The 26861-nt window shown below is 35.6% G+C and overlaps 1 protein-coding gene across 1 annotated transcript in view; it reads left to right on the forward strand.

Moving 5' to 3' along the window:
• LOC143203612 (uncharacterized) overlaps positions 1 to 26861 on the forward strand; it is a 286782-nt gene that overhangs the window by 254949 nt on the left and 4972 nt on the right. Inside the window, exons 3-4 of the mRNA XM_076415834.1 lie at positions 20606 to 20851; positions 24498 to 26149. Of these exons, the coding sequence (XP_076271949.1) occupies positions 20606 to 20851; positions 24498 to 24983 (732 nt within the window). The 3' untranslated portion in view covers positions 24984 to 26149. The remainder of the gene's footprint in view (positions 1 to 20605; positions 20852 to 24497; positions 26150 to 26861) is intronic.

Raw genomic sequence — 26861 nt, forward strand, 5'->3', positions numbered from 1 at the left:
GGCCACCATCGACTGCTCAAGCCTCGTCTCCAGGTAATACTGCTGCCATTTGTATTTTTCACATTTTTTTATATTGCCAATAAATAACGGTAACAAATAATGTAAACACCACTGTTTCATTTCGTTTTACCTCCATTCACCGAGCCACATCATTTACCCTAAAGGTGCAAAAAATCTCTGTCGTTGATAGTATAACTATCATGGAGTATTAGGACAAAGAGTGAATTAATTTTAAAGCATTTTGTGTTCATTTCAGAACCAATTTGTGATTTCATTTCATGGATTAATTTCAAAAATATACATGGAATATGCAACGAATATGTTACACAGTGTTATATTATGGTGAAACAACCACCAATTAAAAGTAATAAAATAAAATAATACGATGGCCTGATTACTGTGAGATAGTAGTTATTTTGCTTGTAAGACTTATCCACATCTTTATAAATTGTGTAAAAGGGATTTCGGAATATCATTTAAAAATCCAGTCGTTAATAATAATTAAATTACTTAATATCCACACTTGTGATTGCACTATATGGTATGAAAATTACTATGATATAATAGTAATTTAGTTTCTAAGAATCACCCATATCTTTTTAAATTGTGTAAAAAGGATTTTCAAAAATCCAGTTACTAACATTACTTAAATTTAACTAGATATCAACATTTAACCAAAGCAGCTTCGGACTCTATGAACAGAAACTCTTTCGCGAGAAAAAAAACCACCCCCTTCCGCGGCATAGACTCCACCGCCACCGCCGCCACCATCGACACAACAACATCGCCGGCCGTAGCACCCAGCGGCGGCGGCGACGTCAAGTGAAAAACGCGTCTACCAGACGGACACACACAAATCGAACCCAACCGACCGAAGACGACGGCGTGAACGAGCCGCGAGCGAGAGGCAGAGAGAGAGCGAGACAGACGACCGAATCGAAGGAACCTCCGCCAGACAGACAGACTAAACAACCGGCGCGGAGCGTAGACCGTCTGACTGCCCGAGCCGGCAACGCCGCGCCATGCGTGCATCTTTCAGGGTCGCCGGTGTTATCACAGACAGCCCTGACGGAGGGCGGCCCATAGGGACCTGGTGGTCGGGGGAAGGGGGCACGCGGCGGCAGAGAAAGTAGGGATCGGGCGCGCGGGACAGAGACGGAGCGAGAGATCGAGCCGCGTCGAAGCGTCGGGCCTACGGGGGAAGTGGGGGGACGGGCGACGCCGGCGGTTTTCAACTGTCTAGACGGTCGTGGCAGTACACTTGACAGCGTCAGTCGTGCCTGGTTCGGTGTTGGAGCTCGTCGTTGCCGAGTAAACGAGTTAGTTTCTACGAGTCGACAGTGTCGTGTCGTGCGTTAACTCCAGGAGGACCGAGAGGCGGACCATCATCATCGCCCCTGCAACGCCGTATCGTCTCTCGATCGCAGATGACAGTAGAAGCAGGCCCGTTCGATAACGCGTCCACCGGTTGTTGTTATTGTTGTTGTTGCCGTCGTCGTGGCCGGAGGGACCAGGGTGCCCAGACGAGGTCGTCCGGGTTCTGGCTGAGGAGGGCGTTCAAAAAATGTCTCGGTATCATGCGACAGAAGCTGAATGCTAACAGGAAGGTACGCGCATAAGTCGGACCACGCTCACCGCTGTGATATAAAACGCTGTGATAGTTGTTTCCATGTTTTTGTGATCGTTGTTGTTGTCGTCGTCGGCCCCCCACTCTGTTAATCTCACGCGTACAACAACAACGCGGCTTGCGATCATCGCCATCACCACCACCACCATCCTCCGTCAAGAAATAATCGTAATAATAAAAGATCGGGCACATCCGAGAGGTTCTGTCTGCGATCCTAGTGGACTGAAGTAAGTTGAAATCAATTAGCGATCAACCATCACGACACGTTTCAATCCGGTGTCGGAGTATCCACGAAACTTTATTTTTAACGACCCATTCGTTCGTTCTCGAGTGATTACTATTATCTCTAATGTCGTATCGAATAGTTTCGAAGTTCATTAACTCGATTTGCTCGAAAACAAGCAGCGATATTATTTTCGCCGATATTTAACCACCACGCTTTCAAATCTAATGTTGTAGCTTCAGTAAGCATCTTTGCATGGGTGCATACCCAGTTTATTTCGAAAAATCACTGAAGGAAATTCCAGTCACCACATATTTATATAATGTGAATAATCATTAAAAAATCCAGTCACTAATATTAACTGAATTTAACTTAATATCAACATTTAACCAAAACAGCTTCGAACATATTACCCTTAAACGTCGTGTAAATTTTTTATACGGAGTAAAGTAATTTTAAAATATATGTAAATTCCTTTAGCAACAACATATTCAACCAACATAAGTTTAATAATAATTAAACTTAAGGTAATATCGATATTTAACCGATGCACTTTCATGTTGTTTGAGCGTTGTATTTATATAAATTACTATAAGATAATCGTTTTTCTCTTCATCAAATCATCCATATCTTTATTAAATATGTAAATTAATTTGAAAGATCATTAAAAATATTCCAGCCACTAATATTAATTAAATTTAACTTAATATCAACATTTAACCAAAACAGCTTATAACCTTTTACTCTTGAACACTATGTAAATTTTTTATATCGAGCAAATTGATTTTTTAAAAAATATGAAAACTCCTTTAGCAACAATATATTCAACCAACATGATATTAATATTAATTAAACTTAACTTAATATCGATATTTAACCGATGCACTTTCAACCGATGTTATTGTTTGAACGTTGTATTTATAAAAATTACCATAAGATAATAGTTTTTCTCTTTTTTATGATTTATGAAATGTGTAAATTAATTTAGAAAATCAATTTATAAAAATCCAACCACTAATATTAATTAAATTTAACTTAATATCAACGTTTAACCAAAACAGCTTGGAACCTTTTACCCTTAAACATCATATAAAGTTTTGATATCGAGTAAATTAATTTTAAAAAATATAGGAACTCTATCAAGAATATTTTCAAATAACATAGATTAATGTTAATTTAATTGAACATCTATATTTAATCAGCAAATATGCAAATGACTGTGAGATAATTATTATATTTACATATTTGTAAATTATGTGAATAATCTCGAAAATTTATTGAAAATATCCATTTACTAAAATTAATTAAATTTAACTTAATATCAACTTTTAACTTAAACAGCTTCGATCGTAATGACGAAAATGTATCGATCTCTATAATGAAGTGAAATAAACAATAAAATCAATTTCTGTAACATTAATTAAATTTAACTTAATATTGATATTTAATCATCACGCTTTCGTGTTTTCGTGTTATGTAAATAACAAACTGACTATGAAGTAATAATTATTTTACTTCTAAGAAACACCCACATATTTATAAGTTACGTAAATAATTTCGAAAAATCATTGAAGCTTCATTTTCAACATGTCACAGTCTCCAGTCACTAGCATTAATTAAATTTAACTTAATATCAACATTTAATTAACAAGATTTTAACAAAATATCCAACTATAATACCATTAATTCTAATTAAATTTAATTATATAAACAATTTGTGTTTTAAACGATGTAAATATCGAAATTACTATGAGATAATAGTAAATTTATTTCGAAAAATTATCAACAATATGTTATATCGCACTTTTCAGGCATTAATATCAATTGAATTTAACTTAATATCGATATATACTCGTAATACTTTCCATAATAATAAATATAATTATTAAGATTATATTTTGTCCCTAACAATCATATAGGCTCTTATATTCTCTATCACTTGTTTTAATTCCATTGAATATCGATGTTTAACCAAAATTATTTGCTATATATAATGAAATATTTTTTTTTTTTCGTTTTAAATTGTGTATTTTTGTATTTGTATATACCTGTCGAAACTGTATATAACTTTTCTCTTTGGCCAGCTAGCTCCAAATCTTTAGGTAACACGTAAATTCATTTTAGAAATGTAAAAACTTAATTTGATTAATATTATTTAAATTCACCTTAATATCAACATTTATTTACTTTTGAACTATGCTTAAATTTAAGCTAATGGTTATTTTACTTACTAGTAATTAGAAATGTATTTATAAATTGTGTCAAACTTACGGTGTAAAAACTAATTGTGTTGGGTTATAATAAACATTATACAATATCAACATCATAAATATCAACAATATCTTATCAGTAGTTTCATATCACTAATTTTAATTAAATTTAACTTAACCGCAACAGTGATATTTAATCGATCAACTGTAAATTAAGATGCATTTTTCGTTGGAACTTACTGTAATTAATTAAATATTAATCTAGCCATCGTCGATATGTTTATTGGCGACCGGGCTTCATATATACGAAAAATACTATGGTAGATGATAGTTGTTACACATAATCGCGTCCGTAGTATAAAAAGTGTCCAAAACAGGTATTTCTAGTTTCTAGGATGTGTCTAGTGGCTGAGATAATATTCCCTTTTCTATCTTCTTTCTTGGCCTTTTTAACAACGGTTTTGGTTTCTTGTTCTTAGATAAAATTAGATTGGTTTTTATTTTTGTTATATTTGATGCCTGCGTGTATTCCGATCATTTTTTCACTTTAAAAAGGCCTCTACTGTGAAACATTATTACAAAATCATTCTTTATAACGTTGTCTCAACAAAAAAAAATTAAAAATAATGATAGATGCTAATGTTACGAATGTCTGCTTAACTTTCACCATAAGGTCTATAAATTAGTTTTTTGAAACTTTATTGTGAAAAGTCGATACGATGCATTTTAATCAAAGTGTAGGAATGTTCGTCGGGTCGATCGGTCGGTCGAAATGTGTGGCTGCCGCTGCGATTATTTGTCAGAACACTCACTACTATCTTTGGAAGGAATTTGCACGGGAACTAAAAACACTGGTTGAATCAAAGTTGTTTATTCTAACTTACGATTGATACATGTGGTCGATGGGAGAATTGACAGGATATTAGGTTAAGGTGAAGGAAGTACGGTAGCGCTGTGGAAGTGGTACTATTACAAGGGGACGGAGAAAAGAAAAGAGAGCGAGACGTCGTCCTGATGGTCTTTTATACCCTGGAACTGCATGGTACCAATCCACCGGCGTTGCCAACCTTTGTAGTTGTTGATGGTGAATTGGTGGTGGCCTAAAGGGTCGTGGCGGTCGCCACAATTGCATAATAGAAGAACCTAGAAACTCATCCAGGTTGGTTGGATAGGAGGCACACATCTGTTGGTGACAAAAATTATCATAGAAATGAAGGAGCTATAGTCTTTGCTGGACTTATCACCTAGCGAGAGTGTACAATACTCAAACTATGGCACAATGAACGAAAAGATAACTTAGATAACAGAATGTTCCATCGACTATTCTTCATTATTCATTATTCGAAAATCATTCATATATATGATCATCATATCATATAGTTATTTCTTTCATTATTTCAATAAGCTATGTAGGAAATGGTCTCCCATCTTTGTCATTATCTTATATCTCACTGTTTCCATTATCAGGTTTTTAAATTACCTTTTAACTTGGTTGGTATGTCAATGTAATAAAAATCTATATTATTGTGTATACAAACTTTGAAACTAATTAATCTCGAGAAAGGTTAGAAAAATACTGTCGAGTGCACGACACTTGGGACAAATAGTTGAGAGAAAAGGAAACAGATAGTGACAATATTATCTTGATGTAATAGATGCCAATTAGTCGTACACTTAGTCAAATGATTAATGAAAAACTCTGATGACAAAGCAACAGTTTTTTCGATTACTATTCCCTTCCTTAGCCTATACAGATGTTCTTGTTTTGTATACAGGAAGTATCTGTTATATTTAACATCGTAGGAAAGTTCCTCAGATACAAAATAAGCTGTTCAAAAGCGAATGATGTCAATTAATACTCGAATGACAATAACATACTTTTTACGTTCCGGTATCTAATAAATACACGATTTATAATAACACTCCAGCAATAAATGTACTGAATATTTAAAAAAATTAATCTTATCTGTGCGCACAGCGTCATCTTTATTATTTGCATATATTAATGTAAGTTTTTGAAGGAAATCACACGTAAAATATATCGACTTTTTTTTCATTGCTGTTTTGTTTCTGACGTCTTCCAGTAGTATCTTTATAACATTAGGTATACCAATATGATTTCGCCCTTTTAGCAAACAAATAGAGCAACGTATTCTTAGCAAGTTTTGGGTTATATGGATCCGATTTATTGGATTTATTCGAAATTTTCGATACATAATGTAAAACATGATTGAAACTATCACTAATAAAATTGCTCACAGGCTCTGTAGAATGTTGTCTGGTGATAGAACCTCTGTATTCAACAGGTCAATTGAAAAGTTCCCGGCCTACCATAGTACAGCACATTTTTTTGGCAAAATTATTTTTTTTTTATTCAACATAATTACTTTCAAGGGTGATACACTGATTATAGCGACCCTCTAACTTTTCGATACCATTTTTGTAGTACGATTTGCCCTTTTCTTCAAAATAGGCCTCAGTTTCGGCGATCACATCTTCATTCGACGAAATTTTCTTCTGATCTGAGAACAGGAAATAGTTGATGGGGGCCAGATTTGGAGAATACGGTGTATAAGGAAGCAATTCGAAGCCCAATTCATGGATTTTTGCCATCGTTTTCACTGACTTGTGACACACGGTGCATTGTCTTGTCAATAAAAATTATTCCATTCGCATCCCAAAATACATATGCCATAACCTTGCCAGCCGACTGTTTCGTTTTCCCACACATTGGATTGGACTTCGGTGTGAAATCATGGAGCCATGTTTCATCCATTGTCACATATCGACGCAAAACATGGGTTTATTACGCTTGATCATCTTCAAACATTGCTCCGAATCATCAACTTGTCGTTGTTTTTGGTTAAAAGTGAGCTGGTGCGGCACCCAATTTGCCCAGAGCTTTCTCATATTCAAATAATCGTGAATGGTATGATGTACACGTTCAGTTGATATCTTTATAGTGTCTGTTATTTCATTCAGTTTACGCTCATTCAAAATCATTTTGTGGATTTTTTAAATGTTTTTGTCGGTAACAACCTTTTTTAGCATACCAATCCTTGATGGTTGATTTTCCTGGGGCAGTGTCCGGAAACTCGCCATCAAGTCAAGTTTTTGCTTCAACTGTATTTTTTCTCTTCAAGAAGCAATATTTTATCAACACGCGAAATTCCTTTTTATCCATTTTTTTCACGATAACAAAAGTTGCTTCACTCAAAATGCTATAATTCACCAACTAATGATCCGATAGCTGTCAAATTTATACATGCATCTTTTGAGGGTTAGGGCTAACTAAAAAACATAGGGATTTAATTCTAGTAGCGCCATCTATAAGTCAGGCCGGGGACCTTTCAATTGACCTGTTATTTATACACCATATAAGTTGATTTCGGGGTCATCGTACAGTTCATCGTTGGTTACGTAGGGATAAGCATTGGTAAGTAATCGAAGAACTTTGTTTTGGCAGCGTTGAATGGCCAGTCTGGTTTTATGTTTTAGTGCAGCGCTTTATAATTGACTGATAAACCAATATCTTCGATCTTAGGCCAAGTTCGGAGTATCTTCCGACTAACCAGTAGAATTGTTCGATTTTTAGTCTAATCTGATCTGATTTTTTCTAACGTTATGTTCCCTAGAGTTATTATGTGTGACATTTTATTATATTCAACAGTACTTTTTTATTTATATTATTGCTCTGATAACAGTCAGTACCATTTAAAAGTATGTGGTACTCATTCGACGATATGGTTGAATCTCTAAATTCCATCTGCGGTTGATAACACGCCTTCACCAAAAAAATTAATTAATATCACTCAGTAACCTCACTATTCTCCTGATTCATTTCCCTGAACTCAAAAAAGCGATTTGAGTTCGAAAGGGCATTAAAGAAGTTCAACAAATGTTTGGAAGCCGGGAAATATTGTATCCAAGAGAACATTTCTTTCTCCGTTTATTACTATAAAAATTAAATTATGCATTGATTAATTACATATTTATATACATAATCTTTAATAAAATCACTTTAAAACGTTAACAAAGATTATTCGCTTTTAAGAACTCGAGATTACAAGAAGCCAATATATAAAATTATTAATAATAAAACGTTGATGTTCACGCCACTGGCTCAGTTGACATCTGCATCAGAGCTGGACGCCAACATCTCATGGACTGGTTAGACTGGTACAAACACACGACGGACACCTGACCCAAACGTCAAGGCCGTATACCGTGTCCCTCGGTCTACCCCCCACCCCCGATAGGTGGGGATCGAGTAGCGGCATGCGAGGGATCAGTGCATAAGCCCGACGGCGCGCCAGTGGCGTAGATCTGCAGGGGCATTAGTATCACTTTAAAATAATTATTTAAATTACTTTATTTATACACTATATAAATGATTTTGTATATTATCACTTTAACGATGTATACAACGACAAGACAACATGCAGGTCCAAAGAGCTTCTAAAAAATATCGAATCAAGCTTTTTGTATTGCCCCATGTCTTTTTACCAGGTTCTTTTCGTTTTCTGATTAAGTAGAAATCACGTGGCCTTAAATCTGACTAGTAAACAAATGGTTCAAGATTTTTAATGGTATCTTCGATTGTATCATCGCTGAACTGTTGTTGTATAGACACTCTTTCTCTAATATCCGCATACGGATTATTATGGGGTTCTTGTTTCTTTTTCCTTGGAGATTGTCAGCGAAATATTCATTGGCTATCTTTGGTACATACATTTACTGTTGTAAGCTAAAATGTTTTGTTAGGCATTACTCAACGCCATCTGTTTATAAATTCATTCTAAAGGATAAATAATAAAGGATTGTATTGGCTACATTTATAACCAATTTTTGTCTCACTGTTTTGTGGGAAATTTTACTTTCACCGAATGCTCTGTGAAACTTATGGAGACCATGGTCGATTTCAACATGCTCGTTTCAACGTTTTAAAAGTAGTGATTTTGATATCGAAGACAAAAGGCCAAAAACATTTGAAAATGAGGATTTGAATGCATTACTCGAACCATCGAGTGGTGATCGCTATTTAAAAGTAATTTATAGGCCTAATATTTTGAAACATGCAAATCAATTTCAATAAATTTATTGTTTCTCTGCCTCCTATTGACTTTAAACTTCCAGAAAATAATCTAGACATAATTTTTGACACCCTAGAGACAGACTTCGTCATTGATTGAAGAAGTGCAATATGATGTTCAATCAAGAACAAATTTGGTCGTTCCTCATTATTTAGTAACTAAAAGCGTGCTCAGAAATCAACCAAGAAAGTGTCACACAATAAATCATTGCACAAAATAAATGAATTAATGTGTAAATTATTTTAAAATCCGGCTTATTCGTCAGATTTATCTCCCACTGAATGCTCCATCGTTTTCCTTATATTCTTGTAAGTTTTGTTCACCCTTGTTTCCTTTTTCTAAAGATTAACAGCAAAATCTGCTTCGTAGTCATCAGTTCCATCATCGACAGATCCTTCTCCATTCAACTGCCGTCCTTTCTGATACTATTTGAACTATATAATGTTCAACCAAGAAAAAATTAGCGCTTTCTTCATTATTAAGTAACTAAAAACGTGCTCAGAAATCAACCAAGAAAGTGTCACACAATAAATCATTGCACAAAATAAATGAATTAATGTGTAAATTATTTTAAAATCCGGCTTATTCGTCAGATTTATCTCCCACTGACTGCTCCATCGTTTTCCTTATATTCTTGTAAGTTTTGTTCACCCTTGTTTCCTTTTTCTAAAGATTAACAGCAAAATCTGCTTCGTAGTCATCAGTTCCATCATCGACAGATCCTTCTCCATTCAACTGCCGTCCTTTCTGATACTATTTGAGCTATATAATGTTCAACCAAGAAAAAATTAGCGCTTTCTTCATTATTAAGTAACTAAAAACGTGCTCAGAAATCAACCAAGAAAGTGTCACACAATAAATCATTGCACAAAATAAATGAATTAATGTGTAAATTATTTTAAAATCCGGCTTATTCGTCAGATTTATCTCCCACTGAATGCTCCATCGTTTTCCTTATATTCTTGTAAGTTTTGTTCGCCCTTGTTTCCTTTTTTTAAAGATTAACAGCAGAATCTTTTTCGTAGTCATCAGTTCCATCATCAACAGGCCCTTCCACATTCAACTGCCGTCTTTTCTGGTGCTATTTGAGCTTCTAACTTTCCTTATTAGCTTTATTTAATCGCCAGTCTATTGTATATTGAAAAAATGTTTTTAGAAATATATAGAATGACCAGAAACTTTGGGAAACTGTTTGAGATATATTTTCTAGGGATTTTAGCTATATAACTTCTTAACTGTACCTTTCAGTCTTCATTGGTCGTTATTTATGTGCTGTAAGCCAACTAGAGGACGATATCTATCGTCATTGACCCACTTATCAAAAACAAATGAATGCAAAACGTGGGATATTGGATCGCAGAGGTAACAAATCGCACACACAGCGTAGATATTATGATTTTGTGATATTTTTGGATGTCAACACGATGTAAACAAGATATGGGCGCATTTGATCGATTTACGTTTTCTTATCTGGAGCGCCGATCTCAAGGTCCGCATTTTACCTTCGCGAAACCGACCATTCGGCGGATCCGTTCGGAATTGTTTTCTAATCGTTTTGGAGTGTTTTGTACCCGTAAAAATTCCTCGAAGTGTCGTTATTTAATCGCGCCAAGTACCGTAGTATATTATTTTCGTGTGATTATTACTCGAAAATAATAAACAAAAGATTCTAGAATTCATTTCGACGCAGATCGTATCGGATTTCTTATCTTCGATATCGCCAGCGTGATATATCGACTGAAAAGTATCGGGTCTAGTTGATAAAAACCATCTTTTGTTTTTGTTAGGTGCATTATTGGTTTTTAAAGTTTGTGCTTCATTTTTCTGGTCTTTCTAACACTTAAGTTTGGATGTCACGTCAGAAGAATAACATATAACTGACTAATTCAAACCAATTGTAGCTTATATTATCGAAACATTAACAAACGTGATTTAAGGGATTTAATTATATATGCATATATTTATAACAAATTAAACGAATATTTAGAAGAATACTAATACCAGTAAGTAATTTACAAAGAACTAATATCTGTCTATGACATTTCGTTTCTTTCTGGATCTTAGATGAAAGAAAGACTGCAAAAATAGACAAAAACTGAATTTCTTCGAACTGTGACGAATGTTTTATTTAAATGTATCCATTATCGGTAGAAAGAGCTAATGCCATAATAATATTTCAATAACTGTCGGCTTAGTATCAAAACCCAACACATCCGTACAAAAAATAAACAAACATATCGAACACAAATGAGACCGGGCGACGGTGTTCTAATGAGAAAACAACAAATATTATGACAAATCCCGACGTATCGTAAACATAAACCCGATCCCGGGCTCGTTTAACAGCAACAAAAGCGTGTTGTTGTGTTCGTTCCAGCGTCCGATTGTTTACAAACAACCATCGCGGCCCGCCAAAGATGAAATCGAAAAGTAACCGTGATAAGGAACCGAACGACGTGCCGCCCGAGTCGCCCGCGCTGGTGCTGGTATCGCAGCCGCCTGTACTTATCTTTTGTTTTACGGTTTTATGTGTTTATTTTTCGGTCTAGACTAGAGTGTTTGTTCAATTTTTATACAAACACGCGATGTATCGGCTCGTTACACAAGGTTGGACGGTGGGGATTATTTGCCACAGTCGATTGTTTCGGATGGGAGATGATGACCCAGATACGGAAACAAATATTAGTCCGGCTTGGCCTAATCCGTTTCTCATAAAAAGGTCCAAATATTAAACTATCGCTCTACGATAGGACGGCGTAGAGTTGTGTTTTCTTATGACGAAAGAATCAACATTAAATCATGTATTATTGTAACTTCTTTAGCAATTATTGCATTTATATTTCAACCGTCTGCAAATATTGGGTTATTAAACTGTTAACATATCTTTATGTGTTCGGATTTCGTTATATGTATCAAGGTATATCAAATGTAACATGTATAAAGATTAAAGTATCCATTTTCTAAATTAAAATTAAAAATATTAGGCTATTTGGATAAAAATTTTTGTACGCATTTTAATTGCATATTTCTCGTTCTAATGTAAGATTACAGAGTTGGAATATATTATGTACATAACACAGACGAATGTGTATAACACAGATGATATATGTCTCATTTATTAGGCTATTGGGGTTTGATTTTATCCGTATAACACACAAGTGATATCGATGTGATACATTGCATTTTAAAATTCACATCTTATATATGAACTTAAAAAACATTAGACTATATTAGTCATTGCCTAATATTTTAATTACCATATTATATTGTGTATTGTTTTATGTTATGTATTGCCACCAAATGCTATTATGTTTAGTACAACACAGTAACATTTGAATCTTGTGAATAGCACTGCTTGAAATTCGTGTTGTGACTATAAAAGTTTAAAAGATTAGGCAACAATATATTATCCTCTTTAGTATATACATATTCCTTCATACCTTTAGTCGTATTTCTGCGTTGGATTCAACCTTATAGCACTGTAATATAGATTGATGTTAATATTTTAACGAGAGATATTTTAAATACAAGGCAGGTATATGTTAACTTCTTTGGTATATATTATAATTAAACATATATCTGGTTGCAATGGGATCTATAGATCTATAGCATGATATTTCTGGGTATTTTGTAGACCGTTATTCCACTATGTAAAATTCGACATGCCTCAAGGTCGCTACAACTATACTGAGTACTATTGAATCACCTTTTATTTCACTTTTAATGATTTTAAATATTAGGCTATTTTTAAGCATGCCTTTTAATGATTATAATGTTAGATTACAAATCTTATAGGCGGTAATTGGGATGCCCTTAATATTTTGGAGATATAAATCTCAAATGTTAGGCTATTATGTTTTGATTTTTACCTGTAAACCTTTATGATAGACAGGCGATGATGCTGTAACAGGATACATTTTAACATCGCATAATCAAGATTGAATTCTGATATTCAAAAGTAATAGTAAATAAAAGCTTAAAGTAGTAGGCAAATATTACTAACACATTTAGTAGGCTAATCTTGATAAATATTCTAATATAGATTAATTTAAAGTTCTTAATGTATGTTGCAGATTAAAGGTATTTATCTTAAAAAATATTAGGCCATTTACTTCATTAAAATTATATAGACTGTGATGTAGCCTTATGTGCATTTTGATATAGAAATAGTGCTAAATTTATTGCATATTTAACTGTTATCACGTTCTATCGGCCGAACAATCTCTCCGGTCGAGCCCAGACCAGAGCAGACGAATAATGCGGAAAATTTCGGTTCGATAGTTCGGGAGACGCCGACGTCGAGTAGGATATGACATTGCCAACGTGTAAACACCTCAAAAATAGATTCCATTAGAGTAAAAAAAATAGTGCCCGACTATCAGATGGTCGTGAGACGCGGGAACACGTTACAGGTAGATTATTTATAGGCGTCGGGACGCTAACTGTGCCCCCGAAACGTTAATTGATTCGATAATCGATAATTAATCCGCGTTCCGAGACCGGGTCGGGATCCTCCGCCATTTCGTCATCGCGTCGCCCGCGAGATTTATTTGAAGGGCGGTTGACGCGGTGTGTCGCCGGAACGCCACTGTGTTTTATTGGAACCGCCGAGAAAAATCACAAGGAACGGATCTCTCTGGCGCGCTAGCAAATCCAACAAAAACAAAAGATAACGCCAGATGACGTAAATCGTTGAAACATTTGAATATGGATCAGCGAGCGATGATTTTTCGGCGTTTAGGGTATTTTAACGGTCGGCCAGCCGCTACGTCAGCGGTCGAAATCGTCGGCACCGTCACACCCGGAGCAGAATGGCCCGCGAGAGTCTTCGGCCAGCGCCGTAACAGATTACGTAAGATGGTGCGCGTGTCGTCAAGAGGACTAGATGGCCTTCCGGTAGATCGGCAGCTGTTCTCTCCATCATAGTTTCGTCAAACTATCGTTTCGACATCGGTCGAGAATTAAACCGTCGAAAATTCCACGCGGTTCATTGTTTAAAAACTGGCCGTGCCGTCCTAGACTAGACTAGGTCGCAAACGACGCGAAATGAACGTATTCTTGATGAATTTATACACGCCGGTTTTATTATTGCATTATATAAATTAAAAACGGCCTTCTACCATCTATAATGTCTCGTTTGATATTGTAATGATTATTTTATAGAATATTTAACACTATTTTATTATAAAATAACAAACAAAATATTAGGCTAGATTATATTTTTTAGGATAACTATCACTCATACTATACTATACCTCATATCGTAAAGAAAAAACTAATTATTAGGCTATATCTTCAACCTTATTAATTAATAATATTAGGCTAGATATTATAGCCCGTTTACTGTACTCAAAACATTAAAATACCTGAGAATCTAGATAAATCCTAAATATCTGGACTAGATTTTAATTAATATTAGGCTATACTGTCCGAATTGTTTAAAACTTGGAGGGAAATATTACACTGGATCTAGTTCAATACCTAAAAGGTGGAACAAAATATTAGGCTCTATTCGTTATTGACGAGAATGTATGAATACTTGAAATTCAATGTTCAGATTGTTCTTACACAAATGCATATAGTGTTATATATTCATTGATATAATACCGCGACATTTTGAATTGTTTAACACTCAAAATACTATATGAAAATGTTGGCCTTGAAAGTTTAATGTCTTATAATATGTACTATAGAATGTTTACACTTATATATTCCTATTCTCAATGTAGTACCTAGTATGGTTATTAGGCTATCTTTTCGAAATACAAAGAGATTTCATTCAAAATATATAAATAGAAATGTTAGTCTATACTATACTCAATATAATATAATATTGACCGAGATATAATAAAACTCGTATTAAATATTTAGTCTATAAGTCTATTCAAAATCCATCTAATATAATTTGTTTTAACATTATAGTATATCTAAAAACTACAGTTAATTATACAGCCACAATAGTTTATTTGTTATTAGTTACGAGTTATAACCTCTTGCTATCACTATTGCTTTCAAAAATTTTGCATACGCCTGACAACCTGACGACTTTGACAGGCTCATTCCTTTACGTGATTGAACTAATGAGACAGCATTGTGTCTCTTTTTAACTAGAATAAAATGAGAAGGAAAATATTGTCTGATTCTAAAACGAATTTAGAAATTGCGACGAATTTGAATAGACCATATATTTTTATTGTATACTCTGGTATCATGCTTTTTAATTTAACTAAAATTTTAGCTTAATATCTTAGCCCTACTAATATAATTCCTCTAATATAGGCTTATTTCTCTTTAAATATTTAATAAAGTCGTTTCGAATTATAATTGGACTTTCTTTCCTACAAAATATTTTTCTTATAGATTAATATTAACTTATTAAAAGCAATTAATAGAAAATATATATTTAAAATATGTTTTAATTAAAATGTATACAATAATATTATACATTTCGTAGCATATTATTATACTAACATTATATTTGAGCATGATAAATTAGGCTATAGAAGAAGTCTGTGGATTTACATGTCCAGATTGTCCATATTATACCTGGTGCAATACTTAGTTTTTTATTTTTATTAAGAGTCTATTTATTAGACTATTAGACTGTTTAGTATTAAAATCTTAAGCTATATTTTAATTGTATAAAATGGCAATTGATTAAAAAACAATCAATGATATTCTGTTGGATTATATTTTAGCTTAAATATCAGGCTTATTAAGATAATCGTCGAAATCTATACTTACTACCTTTTACGTATTTAATATAGTCCTGTAGGTTTTATGAATTATAATTGGACATTGGACTTCATAAACTTAATAAAATATATATATTTAGGCTATATTTGATTTAACTTGTTTGAATGCTATTATACATTTCTTTTGTTTTATATTAGACTGCCTGTATTTTATGTAAAATACAAGGAATGTGATTTAATATTAGGGGATTTTTTTCAGTAAATTCAACGTTTTTGTGGGAATATGCTTTTATAGGATTAACACAAAGAAGAGATAAGTGGAAGTTGCAATAGTGGTTTTCTTTAGTGTATCAGTGTATGGTTAATTGTTTCTTTGGCTTCTTTATATAGTCTACATTTGTTGTCACCTTTCATAATCTGTATTGCTTTTGATGGTAATGTTTTAATGTTATTAATGTACTGAATATAATTAAGTAGCCCCATTTTTATTATAAAAAATATACTTTTTTGTTAAGAAATACTTTTAAACGAATAACAATATCCGGTATTAACACTGGCTCATAAACTTAAACATGCTGAAGCGTTATCGTCATTATAAATGTACTTATATCCTTAATTATTATTGTATGATGTTCACTTATGCTTTTATCAAAATTAGAGCGTGTCCAATACAGTATTGTTGTGGTTTTACATTTAAATTTTATCGTACCGCAAACTGACACACAATGGCCATTGGCTTATATGGAATTAAAACATCGGAAACGTATAAATATAGTTAAAAATAACGTTGGGGCCTCCTCCACTGGTGGCGGTCACCACTCCGAAGACGATGCGTTTTTTCTTCCTCGGTCTCCGATTGTCGCGTGTTTCCTCCGCGAGGTCCTATTGAATTTTGATACAAAAAAAAACCGACGTCACATCAGCAAATCAAGGAAGATAACGGCGAGACATGTTGCTCTTATCGTCTTACGAGACGATATTGTTTGAATAGAACGTTTTGCGTACGAGGAAAGAGACTCGAAAAGTGTTACGGCACTTCGCCACAGTCATTTTTTTATTGTTCGAACACCGAGAGAAAAAATACCGACCGCCTAGTTCCTCCTGCAGTGTGACCGGCTATTGTGATTATTTATGTTCAAGGATTCGAGCGATGGGTCAGTACAAATTACACGGTGTTTTCTCGTCATTACCACTTTCGAAACTGTGTCAAAACCGACTAAATCGACGTTTTATTTCGTATTAAATAGTTATTGTGCTTTGCCGATTTATTTTTCGTCCATTTTATCGTAAGATGCTTCGATACCTATTTCCACTTATATAATTAATAGAGTCTTATTAATATTTAATGTTGCTTGCGATTATTCTATTTTTATTTCCCTTTACTCGTTTAATATAGTTCCTGTCATCTATATTTATTTCCTTTTAGGTTATTTCGTTGATTTTTATCACTAGTTCATCGATTTCTTTAGTTTATTATTTCAATTAACATGTATTCTGATCATATTTTAACTTTAAAAAGACATTTATATTCAAAATATTTCCCATCATTTTTTACAACTTTTTCACGTCTTTTTGGCAAGATGGCGATACCATCATCGATCCATTTGCGTGTAATCAGAAGGCGTCTTGTCTGCTGAGTATGCTGGATGCGACAGAACTTTCCATTCGAACTGTGACAGTACGCCTTTCACAACTTTAAGTATGTAAGAGGACGCGTCTATTACTCGCCGTTGCTGGCTTTTTGCAAAAAATGTGTCGTTTAATTTGTTGGATTGACGTCAGTAGACATCCGCGACAACGGTTTTATTCATTTTTACCAGCAGATAATACTACACTACACCTTGCTCTTGAAACTTTATCTCATAGCCATTTTCTTTCTTTAAAATATTTCCCATCAAATGGTAACGTCTGGAAATAGTTGATTTATCATCTGCTGTCTATGTGCAAGTTCTTTGAGAGTATCAGTTGAATTTTTGTCCAATAAATCTTACAATTAATTGTCTTCGGAACTTTTTTGGTCCACCAGGCTGTTGGAAATTGTTGAAACCAAAATCGACAATTGGGATATTATGGAACATCACCATAAGCTTCTAGAGGTCTTTGATGAGCTTCGGCAGCAGATTTGTTCAAATCAAACAAGAAAAGAAATGTATACACTAAAAAACTCAATAACACTAGATGGAAAACTGTTATTTTATATAGACAAATGTCAAAATTATCGAATTTAACCGTTGTTTACATTAATACATCACATTATCACAGCTTTACCATTTATTAAATCAATTTCCATCAACTTCAGCATGTCATTTATTTATGTTCGCTCCGTCAAGATGGAGTTCGTGCTTGTTCACCATCCATCGATGTATCTAATCTTGAACCTACCGTTTTTTTTTTTCGATAAACCCGAAAATAAAAAACGATATAGGTGCACCAGGATGTCGTATTATCGCTCAGATACCGGGTGCAGCTAGTCGAGTCGTGCCAAGGTCGATTCAACACTTCCCCCACATAGACAGATTCGTTGCATAAACTAGAGATTGTCCGCGAGACGATACAGCGCGCGCGGGGCGATGCGGGGGGAGGGGAGGTTAACGTGACGGCGGAGGTGGCAGGGACGCCGCCAGATTATCTAATAAAATAAATAAGGCCATCGAAGGTACTCCCACATGGCCGGGCGACGTTGCCAAAATATCGAAGAAGCGGTAGCGGGCAGGTTCGCTTTTATCGCCGGGTATCTGTCGAAAGGTCGAATGGTGTTTCCGGGACGGAGAGGACTGAGGGGGGTACCCCGGAGCACTCGATTTTCTCGCTAAATATAACGCGGTAATGGGTGGGCGGATTTATTGGACGACTTATTTTGGTTATTAATTCAATTTAACCAACGTTGTATCGCTGCAACTACTAATTTGAATTATTGCCGTGTTGTTCTTAATATCGCGTGATGATCCTTCACTGTTCTTATACAGGGGATGAACAATACCGTATGTTGATTGCGTTCTCGGGCCCAACTGTTGATTATATGACGTAACTGATAAGAAATCGCTCGTGTTCTTGATTTGTTGTTGGCTGATTCTTGATTCTGACTGTTTGGCTCTGATGTTTCTTGATACTTGACTGTTCTGTTTCTGTTCTTGATCAATGCTTGTTCTATTCTTTCACTGATTCTATTTTTGACTGTTCTTTTCTATTCTTATTTTTTTACCCACACACTGTGGATTCATCGTGTTTTACCGCCGGTGATGGCTGAGAATGCTGGGTCAAGAAACCTTATTCAACCTCCCCATATCTTTCAGATTTTTGGGGGAGACAGAATAAGGTGTTAAACCAACATTTTTAATACGGCTGCAATTTATTCGCGAAGCTTTTCAACGGAATGTTCCAAAGGATGAAAATATCCGCCAATAGGTTCAATGACGTTGAAAATGGAACTCCACTCCTCATTCTCTGCTCTAAAACTCCTCACAATGTTTCGATTAAGTTGAAGTCTCGCGATTTGCCTAATAATAAAAAAAAAAGATTTTGACTGTTTCTGTTCTTAATTCTTATCCACACACTGTGGATGCATCGTGTTTCATCGCTGAAGCTTCTCCGTTAGGTTCTTGGTGGTGCCCGAGAACGCTGGTTCAAGAAACCCTATTCAGATTCTTCCAGATAGAACCGCGCCTTCTTGACTTTTATGATTATAAGGGTCTTCTATAAGGTCTAGCTTATTACAAGCTTGCAACGAGCCGATGCGATATGCTTTTTACTAGTAATGTGTTTTTATGTCCCGTGATACCTCACTAGACTTTTGATACAATACTACTATATTTCATAAATCATAATACATTTCCAATATCAAAAATATTGTAAAACAATTAAATAGTAATACTAGACAAATACCTTAATTAGTAAATGCCTTTTAAAAATGATGCATTAAATAGACAGTTAGTAAAAATTATCTCTGTTGCATATGGTTTCACTATATTAAAATATATCGCTTAATGTTGTGTGTGGTCTGGCGTTTTCATAATCAGATAGAATCTGATTTTTTCTTCATGTTCTTCCCCCAATTTCCTTTTGTAGATTGAAATCGATTTCTTCGAAACGAAATGTACGTTTTAAGACAGCGAAAAAATCACGCGAGGTTGTGTCGGGTAAATACAAGGCGATTTTTTCCTAGCTCAAAAATTAAGGTTTTTCAAAACCAGTCGTTCTACCGTCCATCATTCGTCCTGAGGATTCTCAAGCAGCTGTTTTATATCCAACGATGATGTTGGGGTGTCGTTTAATTTAATTATATACCAGGTGTACTGGAAAGTTATTACCGTTTTTTTTCGATAAACATTTTCAAGAAAATGGAAAAATTATTCTTCAAATCTGACCCCCAGAGACTATTTCCTGTTCTTAGGTCTCAAAAGAATGCTCGCTAAGAAGAAATTTTCTTCGAATGAAGAGGTGATCGCCGAAACTAAGACCTACTTTGAAGCAAAGGATAAATCGTACTACAAAAATGGTACGGAAAAGTAGGAGTGTTGCAATAATCAGTGTATCACCCTTGAAGGGAATTATGTTGAATAAAAAAACTAATTTTGCCAAAAAAATATACAATTAACCTGTTATGTGCCAAATCATAACATTACTTACTTAAGCTTTCGCGTACACCTGGTACATTTAGTGATAAGGACGAACGTAGTGAATGTGTGGACATTTTAAAACAATTTCCCAATGCACAGGGTGAATTTACGTGGTTAAAGGTCGATCTTTTGTTGTTGCAGATGCTGTCGGTGGTGAGCGCCGGTGCCGCGGCTGGTATGGGCGGCATGGACCGGCTGCGAGGGGGAGGTAGGGGGGCGAGTCAGGAATTGGCCGCCTCTCGCGAACGCCAGTTGCGACTACACAACCTCAGGACCGACCAGACCCTCAACCTGCCGCCCAGCATATCGTTGCCCGATGGCGAGGAATACCGGGCAACGTATGCCTCTTCGACGGCGGCTACCCTTCAACTCAGAGATGCCGAACAGGTCAGTAGACAAGCGTCACTTACCTCCGCCCACCCCAAGACACCCGTCGGCCGATCTGGAACGATCGAGAAGGCATTCCCGACGTTCTTTCAACGGTATATCGGATATCAAGTTTAAAACGGGCATTTTAAACGGTGTGAATTAATTTTAACGGATGTAGTGAATATAAAGGATGATCAGTTTGAGCTGCTAAAGAGAGAAAACAAAGTAGCAAAGGAAATACAATTTATGTTCTCTCTTCTTCGCGTAAACTAATGCACAAAGACGAGTTTGTTTATCCAGTTGAATAATATAAAAATATAGACAATCGAAGATGTTGAATCGATAGGAAATGGTGAAAAGAATTATGAATTGGATGGAAATGACTTACTAAATCGCTTGTCCGTTTTAAGATAATGCAGATTCTCTCATTGGACCTAATTGATGATTATGCCCACGACTATATTTCTTCTTTCTTCTTTTATATATTTTTATATACTTTTAGACTGGACCCACAGTTTAACATGGGCTCCGAACCACGGTCCTCGTCATTAAGCCTACCAACTGACGAGTGGCCAACTTAGAAATCATCCCAGAAGACATCCGGTCTTACCCAGCCTGGTTACTGGCGTGGCTGCGATAATTTTCCTTGTCATATTAAACAATCACAAACATAAATTTACGACCATGCCCAGCAGGATTCGAACCCGCATCTATCGCAACGGTAGGTGGACCGTCCTGTCACCTTTTCCACTGCGCCACCAAGCCGGCTTTCTTTCTTCTTATTTCTGATTAAAGGTTGACTCTCTTGACTCTTACTTAATTCATGTTCTGTGACTAATTTTGAAATTCTTTTGCTAATTCTCAGGTTTTGTTCTTAGTTCCTTAATTATTTGGTTCTGTTCTGATTTGATTGTTCTTTTGTTTCTAATTCTGTCTCGATGCGCCATGTTTTATCGGCGTGAGAGTTTCTTGCTGGAGAAACCTTTCCCTCCACAGAGTTATTAACGAATCGGGATGCAGAAAAGGGTTTCTTGAACCAACCTTCTCAGCCGCCACCAAAACCTCAAGGAAGGAGCTTCGACGATAAAACACGTGCGTGCTCTTCAGGAATATTCGAAAATTCCACTATCTCGGGCATTCTTGGAGTTTTATAGTTATAGCAATTATTGGGGTCCTTTACCAGGTCTAACCCTCTAACACGCCTCGTCTAGTCCCGGTCCCTGAACCTCCATTATCCGGAACACTCCACAACGATCCGACGAGACATCCTTTTTGCTGGACACGTGTTTTCTGTTTCCTCGGTGCCTTTCTTATCTTGGCTTAGCTTCACCAGACTTTCAATACAATGCAATATTTTATATTGTCTCAAGTCATAACTCTTTTCCCATGTCACACATATTACAAAAATAGTTAAATAGTCTAATAAATTAAATTTAAAACTAATTACTTTTAATATTAAATAAATTTCTTAAATATTAAATGCAACTATGTCGCGACAATCCTATATCTAGTACAATCTCAGCAAATGGGGCTAGATGACTGTAATAGTATCACAAAAGTATTGATTCATAACAATATACTATAGAAAAATCATTAAAAATACACTTAATACGCAAAATCAAAAGTGGTATTACTAAAACACAAAACTCCAATATTCGCCACGTTAAATAAAACACCGATCAGAAGCTCTACGAAACATTGACGTCACTTATCGTTTCCTAAACCATCGTTTCTGCATTCCAACGCTTGAACTGTTTAGCGCTCTTCGATTCTACTTGGATTATATATCTTATATTTCGCAGTTGAAACATCGGTTTTGTGAAATCAAAGTTATATCTATGGCAAACTTACTGAAAAATAGTTATATATGGTGATAATATGAAGATACAGATATATTGTTGTTCCGTACTAAATAGCAGTGAATGTTCGGTGAGTTCAGTTGAAAGTCCATTTTCTTCTGCCGGGTTGGTACTCGAATTTTGCAGAAATATTGTATAACAGGTCAATTGAAAAGTCCCGGCCTACCATAGTAAAACACATATTTTTGGCAAAATTAGTTTTTTTTATTCAACATAATTCCCTTCAAGGGTGATAACACTGATAATAACGACCCTCCAACTTTTCGATGCCATTTTTGTAGTACGATTTGTCCTTTGCTTCAAAATAGGCCTCAGTTTCGGCGATCACCTCTTTATTCGACAAAAATGTCTTCCCAGCGAGCATTCTTTTGACATCTGAGAACAGGAATAGTCGCTGGGGGCCATGTCTGGTGAATATTGTGGATGAGGAAGCAATTCGAAGCCCAATTAATGGATTTTTGCCATCGTTTTCACTGACTTGTGACACGGTGCATTGTCTTGGTGAAGCAGCACTTTCTTTTTCTTCAAATGCGACCGTTTTTTCGGCAGTCTTTCCTATTTCAAGGTAATGAATGAAAATTATTCCATGCGCATCCCAAAACACAAACGCTATAACCTTGCTAGCCGACTGTTGCGTTTTCCCACGCTTTGGAGCGGGTTCATCGTGTGCAGTCCCCTCAGATGACTGTCGATTGGACTTCGGAGTGAAATGATGCAGCCATGTTTCATCCATTGTCACATATCGACGCAAAAACTTGGGTTTATTACGCTTGATCATCTTCAAACACTGCTCCAAATCATCAACTCGTCGTTGTTTTTGGCCAAAACTGAGCTCTCGCGGCACCCACTTTGCACAGAGCTTTCTCATACCCAAATATTCGTAAATGATATGATATACACATACACTTGATATCTTTGGAGTGTCTGCTATTTCATTCAATTTCAATTTACGGTAATTCAAAATCATTTTCTTTTTTTGTAAATGTTTTCGTCGGCAATAACCTTTTTTGGGCGTCCACTGCGTTCACCGTCTTCGGCGCTCATTTCACCACATCTAAACTTAGCATACCAATTCTTGATGGTTGATTTTCATGGGGCATTGTCCGGAAATTCGGCATCAAGCCAAGTTTTTGCTTCAACAGTATATTTTCCCTTCAAAAAGCAATATTTATCAACACGTGAAATTCCTTTTTATCCATTTTTCACAATAACAAAAGTTGCTTCATTCAAAATGCTATAATTAACAAATTAATGATCCGATAGCTGTCAAATTTATATACGCATCTTTTGAGGGTTAGGGCTAACTAAGAAACATATGGATTTAATTCTAGTAGCGCCATCTATGTGTCAGGCCGGGACTTTTCAGTTGACCTGTTATACTGACTTACTTGAACTTATTTAACTTGAACTACATTTCTCTAACATTTTTCTGCCTGGCAACGAAAATGCCCAACTTATTTGCAGTTTGTATCGATGTATTTATTAGGGACCAGCATATCATCGGTACCCATCAGAATGCCTAATTATAACACAAATCATTACAATAATGTATAAATGAAACCTCTACCCATACAAACCGTTCAGTGCGACCAAAACAATTACGTGACGCGCAGATTTGGAGCGTTCATAATCACGAAAAGTCTTTTTTTTTGCAGAAATAACTTTTATTCCGGGTAAAGTAAATACGTACAATTGCCATAGAATAGTTTCTCAAAAATATTCACCTACCCTATTAAAGCAATGCATGTATTTAGCTCAGCTATGGTCAGATATATGAACTGATAGTTGTTTTTGTTGATTTGCAGGAATCTGAAATCTACCAAAAGTGTATCCGGGCTCCACCCAACCGAACAGTCATGGAGAGCGAGTCCCCTCCCCCCTACCGATCGAGTTCGACGGTGATCCTTCCCTCTTGTTCATCGTCGTCGGGCAACAGCGACTGGTCTTCGTCGGGAAGCGGCTTCGTCCGAAGCCACTCCATGTCCTCCACGTCGTCCTCGGTACTGTCCAAGACCGGGACGTCGAACCACCACCACCATCACCAGCAGCACCACGCGTCGCAAGGTGGCCAAAAGACTGATTTCAGGGCCGGTTTTCAGAGGATATTCAACGGCAAGAAGACGACGACGGCGACGTCGTCCTCCACGTCCGCGACGACGCCCTGCGTCATAGTCCCCACGACGCAGCCCCGTCACCACCACCACCACCAGCAGCAACAGCAGCACCACCACCAGCAGCAGCAGCAGCAACAAAGAAAAGACACAGGCCTCGGCTACCGGCCGCCCGTCTGACATTTGCCCCACACCTAGACCTTAAATTTCCAAGCAGGATTTAGTTGATTCCATTGATTTCGTTTTCTTCATTTCTAACCGGCCGATATCGGGGCGTCCCCACGTGACCAGCGGTCGAATTACTATTTCATTCCTTCTACGGTTACTACTCAAACACACTAAATTCAGATCTAGTCAATATTTATGGTGATCAGGATCGCGACGATGCCCCCTCCCCACCTGGAGGAGGAGGAAGAGGAGGGGCGAGAGGAACTCTTGTTAGCGGACGATAGCCGAAGAGTGCCAAAGGTTGGTCGGGACAAGGGACAGCGAAAATGAAGAAAAACATCTTTTAAATTATATTTAAATTATTTGTATATATATATATATATATATATATATATATATACAAGTATGTATATAGATATATATGTATTATATATTGAATACGCTAGGAACGTTTAGTATATGACATAAAAGAATATTTATATCAGTGATAGAGAAACATTGTTGAGTGAAGTGTATTAAAAGAAAGAGACTTTATGGTGGAATATCAAGAGGAGGAGAGAAGGAGGAAGAGGGAAAACAAAATAACCAAAGCCTCCCTGTGCAGAGCTGGTTTTCACGCAGCCTTCGGATTTTACAAGAAGATCTAGCCAAATGTTCATTCCATATGTACTGTGTACATAACTTTTTTTTTGTCGTTTTTTGTTTGCCATCGTGTATGTGTATGTCTAAGTGTTGTTCGTGCTGGAAATCGGCCACTAACGAAAAAACAACTCACGTTAAATTTTAATACTCAATTCAAAGCTTCTATGACTTCATACGACACCCTTTCAGCCAACTATATTCAATAAATCTTAGACACAGAAGATTATATTATTTCCTGCTAATGGTCGAGTGAAGAATCTTAAGGATAATTGACAGATATCGATGGAAATGTTCAAAGACTTATGCTTTTTCAAAATGCTTTTTTGCTATTATCATTATTATTTTGCTATAATCTATTATTGATCAATATTTAATCAGTTTTTTCGTCACTTAACTATTATTAACTCTGACAAATTTATCAAGTCATTTTCTCTTTACTATCAACAGCTGAACATGTAAATTACTCTTTTTTTTTTAAGTGATATCACTAAAAATTACTATCTAGACAAAAATTGTTCAATGAGTGATATTATGCAGTCTTAAATAACTAAAAAGTCATTAAAATTTCATAAAAATCTCTTAGTTTCCTTCAACTTCTTAACACTGTGGACATTAACATGGTGAAGAAATCATTGTTCATGACTTTAGGCAAGAGTTTTGATGATTTTTCTATTATTGATCAATATTTAATAAGACTTTGGTCACCTAACCATTACAAAGTCACCAAGTCATTTCCGCTTTACTACAACAGCTGAACATTTAAATTACTCTTTTTTTTTGAAGTGATATCACTAAAAATTACTATCTACACAAAAATTGTTCAATGAGTGATATTATGCAGTCTTAAATAACTAAAAAGTCATTAAAATTTCATAAAAATCTCTTAATTTCCATCAACTTGTTAACACTGTGGACATTGACATGGAGACGAAATCATTGTTCATGACTTTAGGCAAGAGTTTTAATGATTTTTCTATTATTGATCAATATTTAATAAGACTTTGGTCACCTAACCATTATTTTCTGAGACAAAGTCATCAAGTCATTTCCTCTTTACTACAACAGCTGAACATTTAAATTACTCTTTTTTTTTGAAGTGATATCACTAAAAATTATTATCTAGACAAAAATTGTTCAATGAGTGATGTTATGCAGTCTTAAATAACTAAAAAGTCATTAAAATTTCATAAAAATCTTTTAGTTTCCATCAACTTGTTAACACTGTGGACAACATTGACATGGAGACGA

This window comes from Rhynchophorus ferrugineus, unplaced genomic scaffold (assembly GCF_030347505.1).
Source record: "Rhynchophorus ferrugineus isolate W39M unplaced genomic scaffold, kcgeb_rfMv2 rfM10, whole genome shotgun sequence".
NCBI lineage: Eukaryota > Metazoa > Arthropoda > Insecta > Coleoptera > Curculionidae > Rhynchophorus > Rhynchophorus ferrugineus.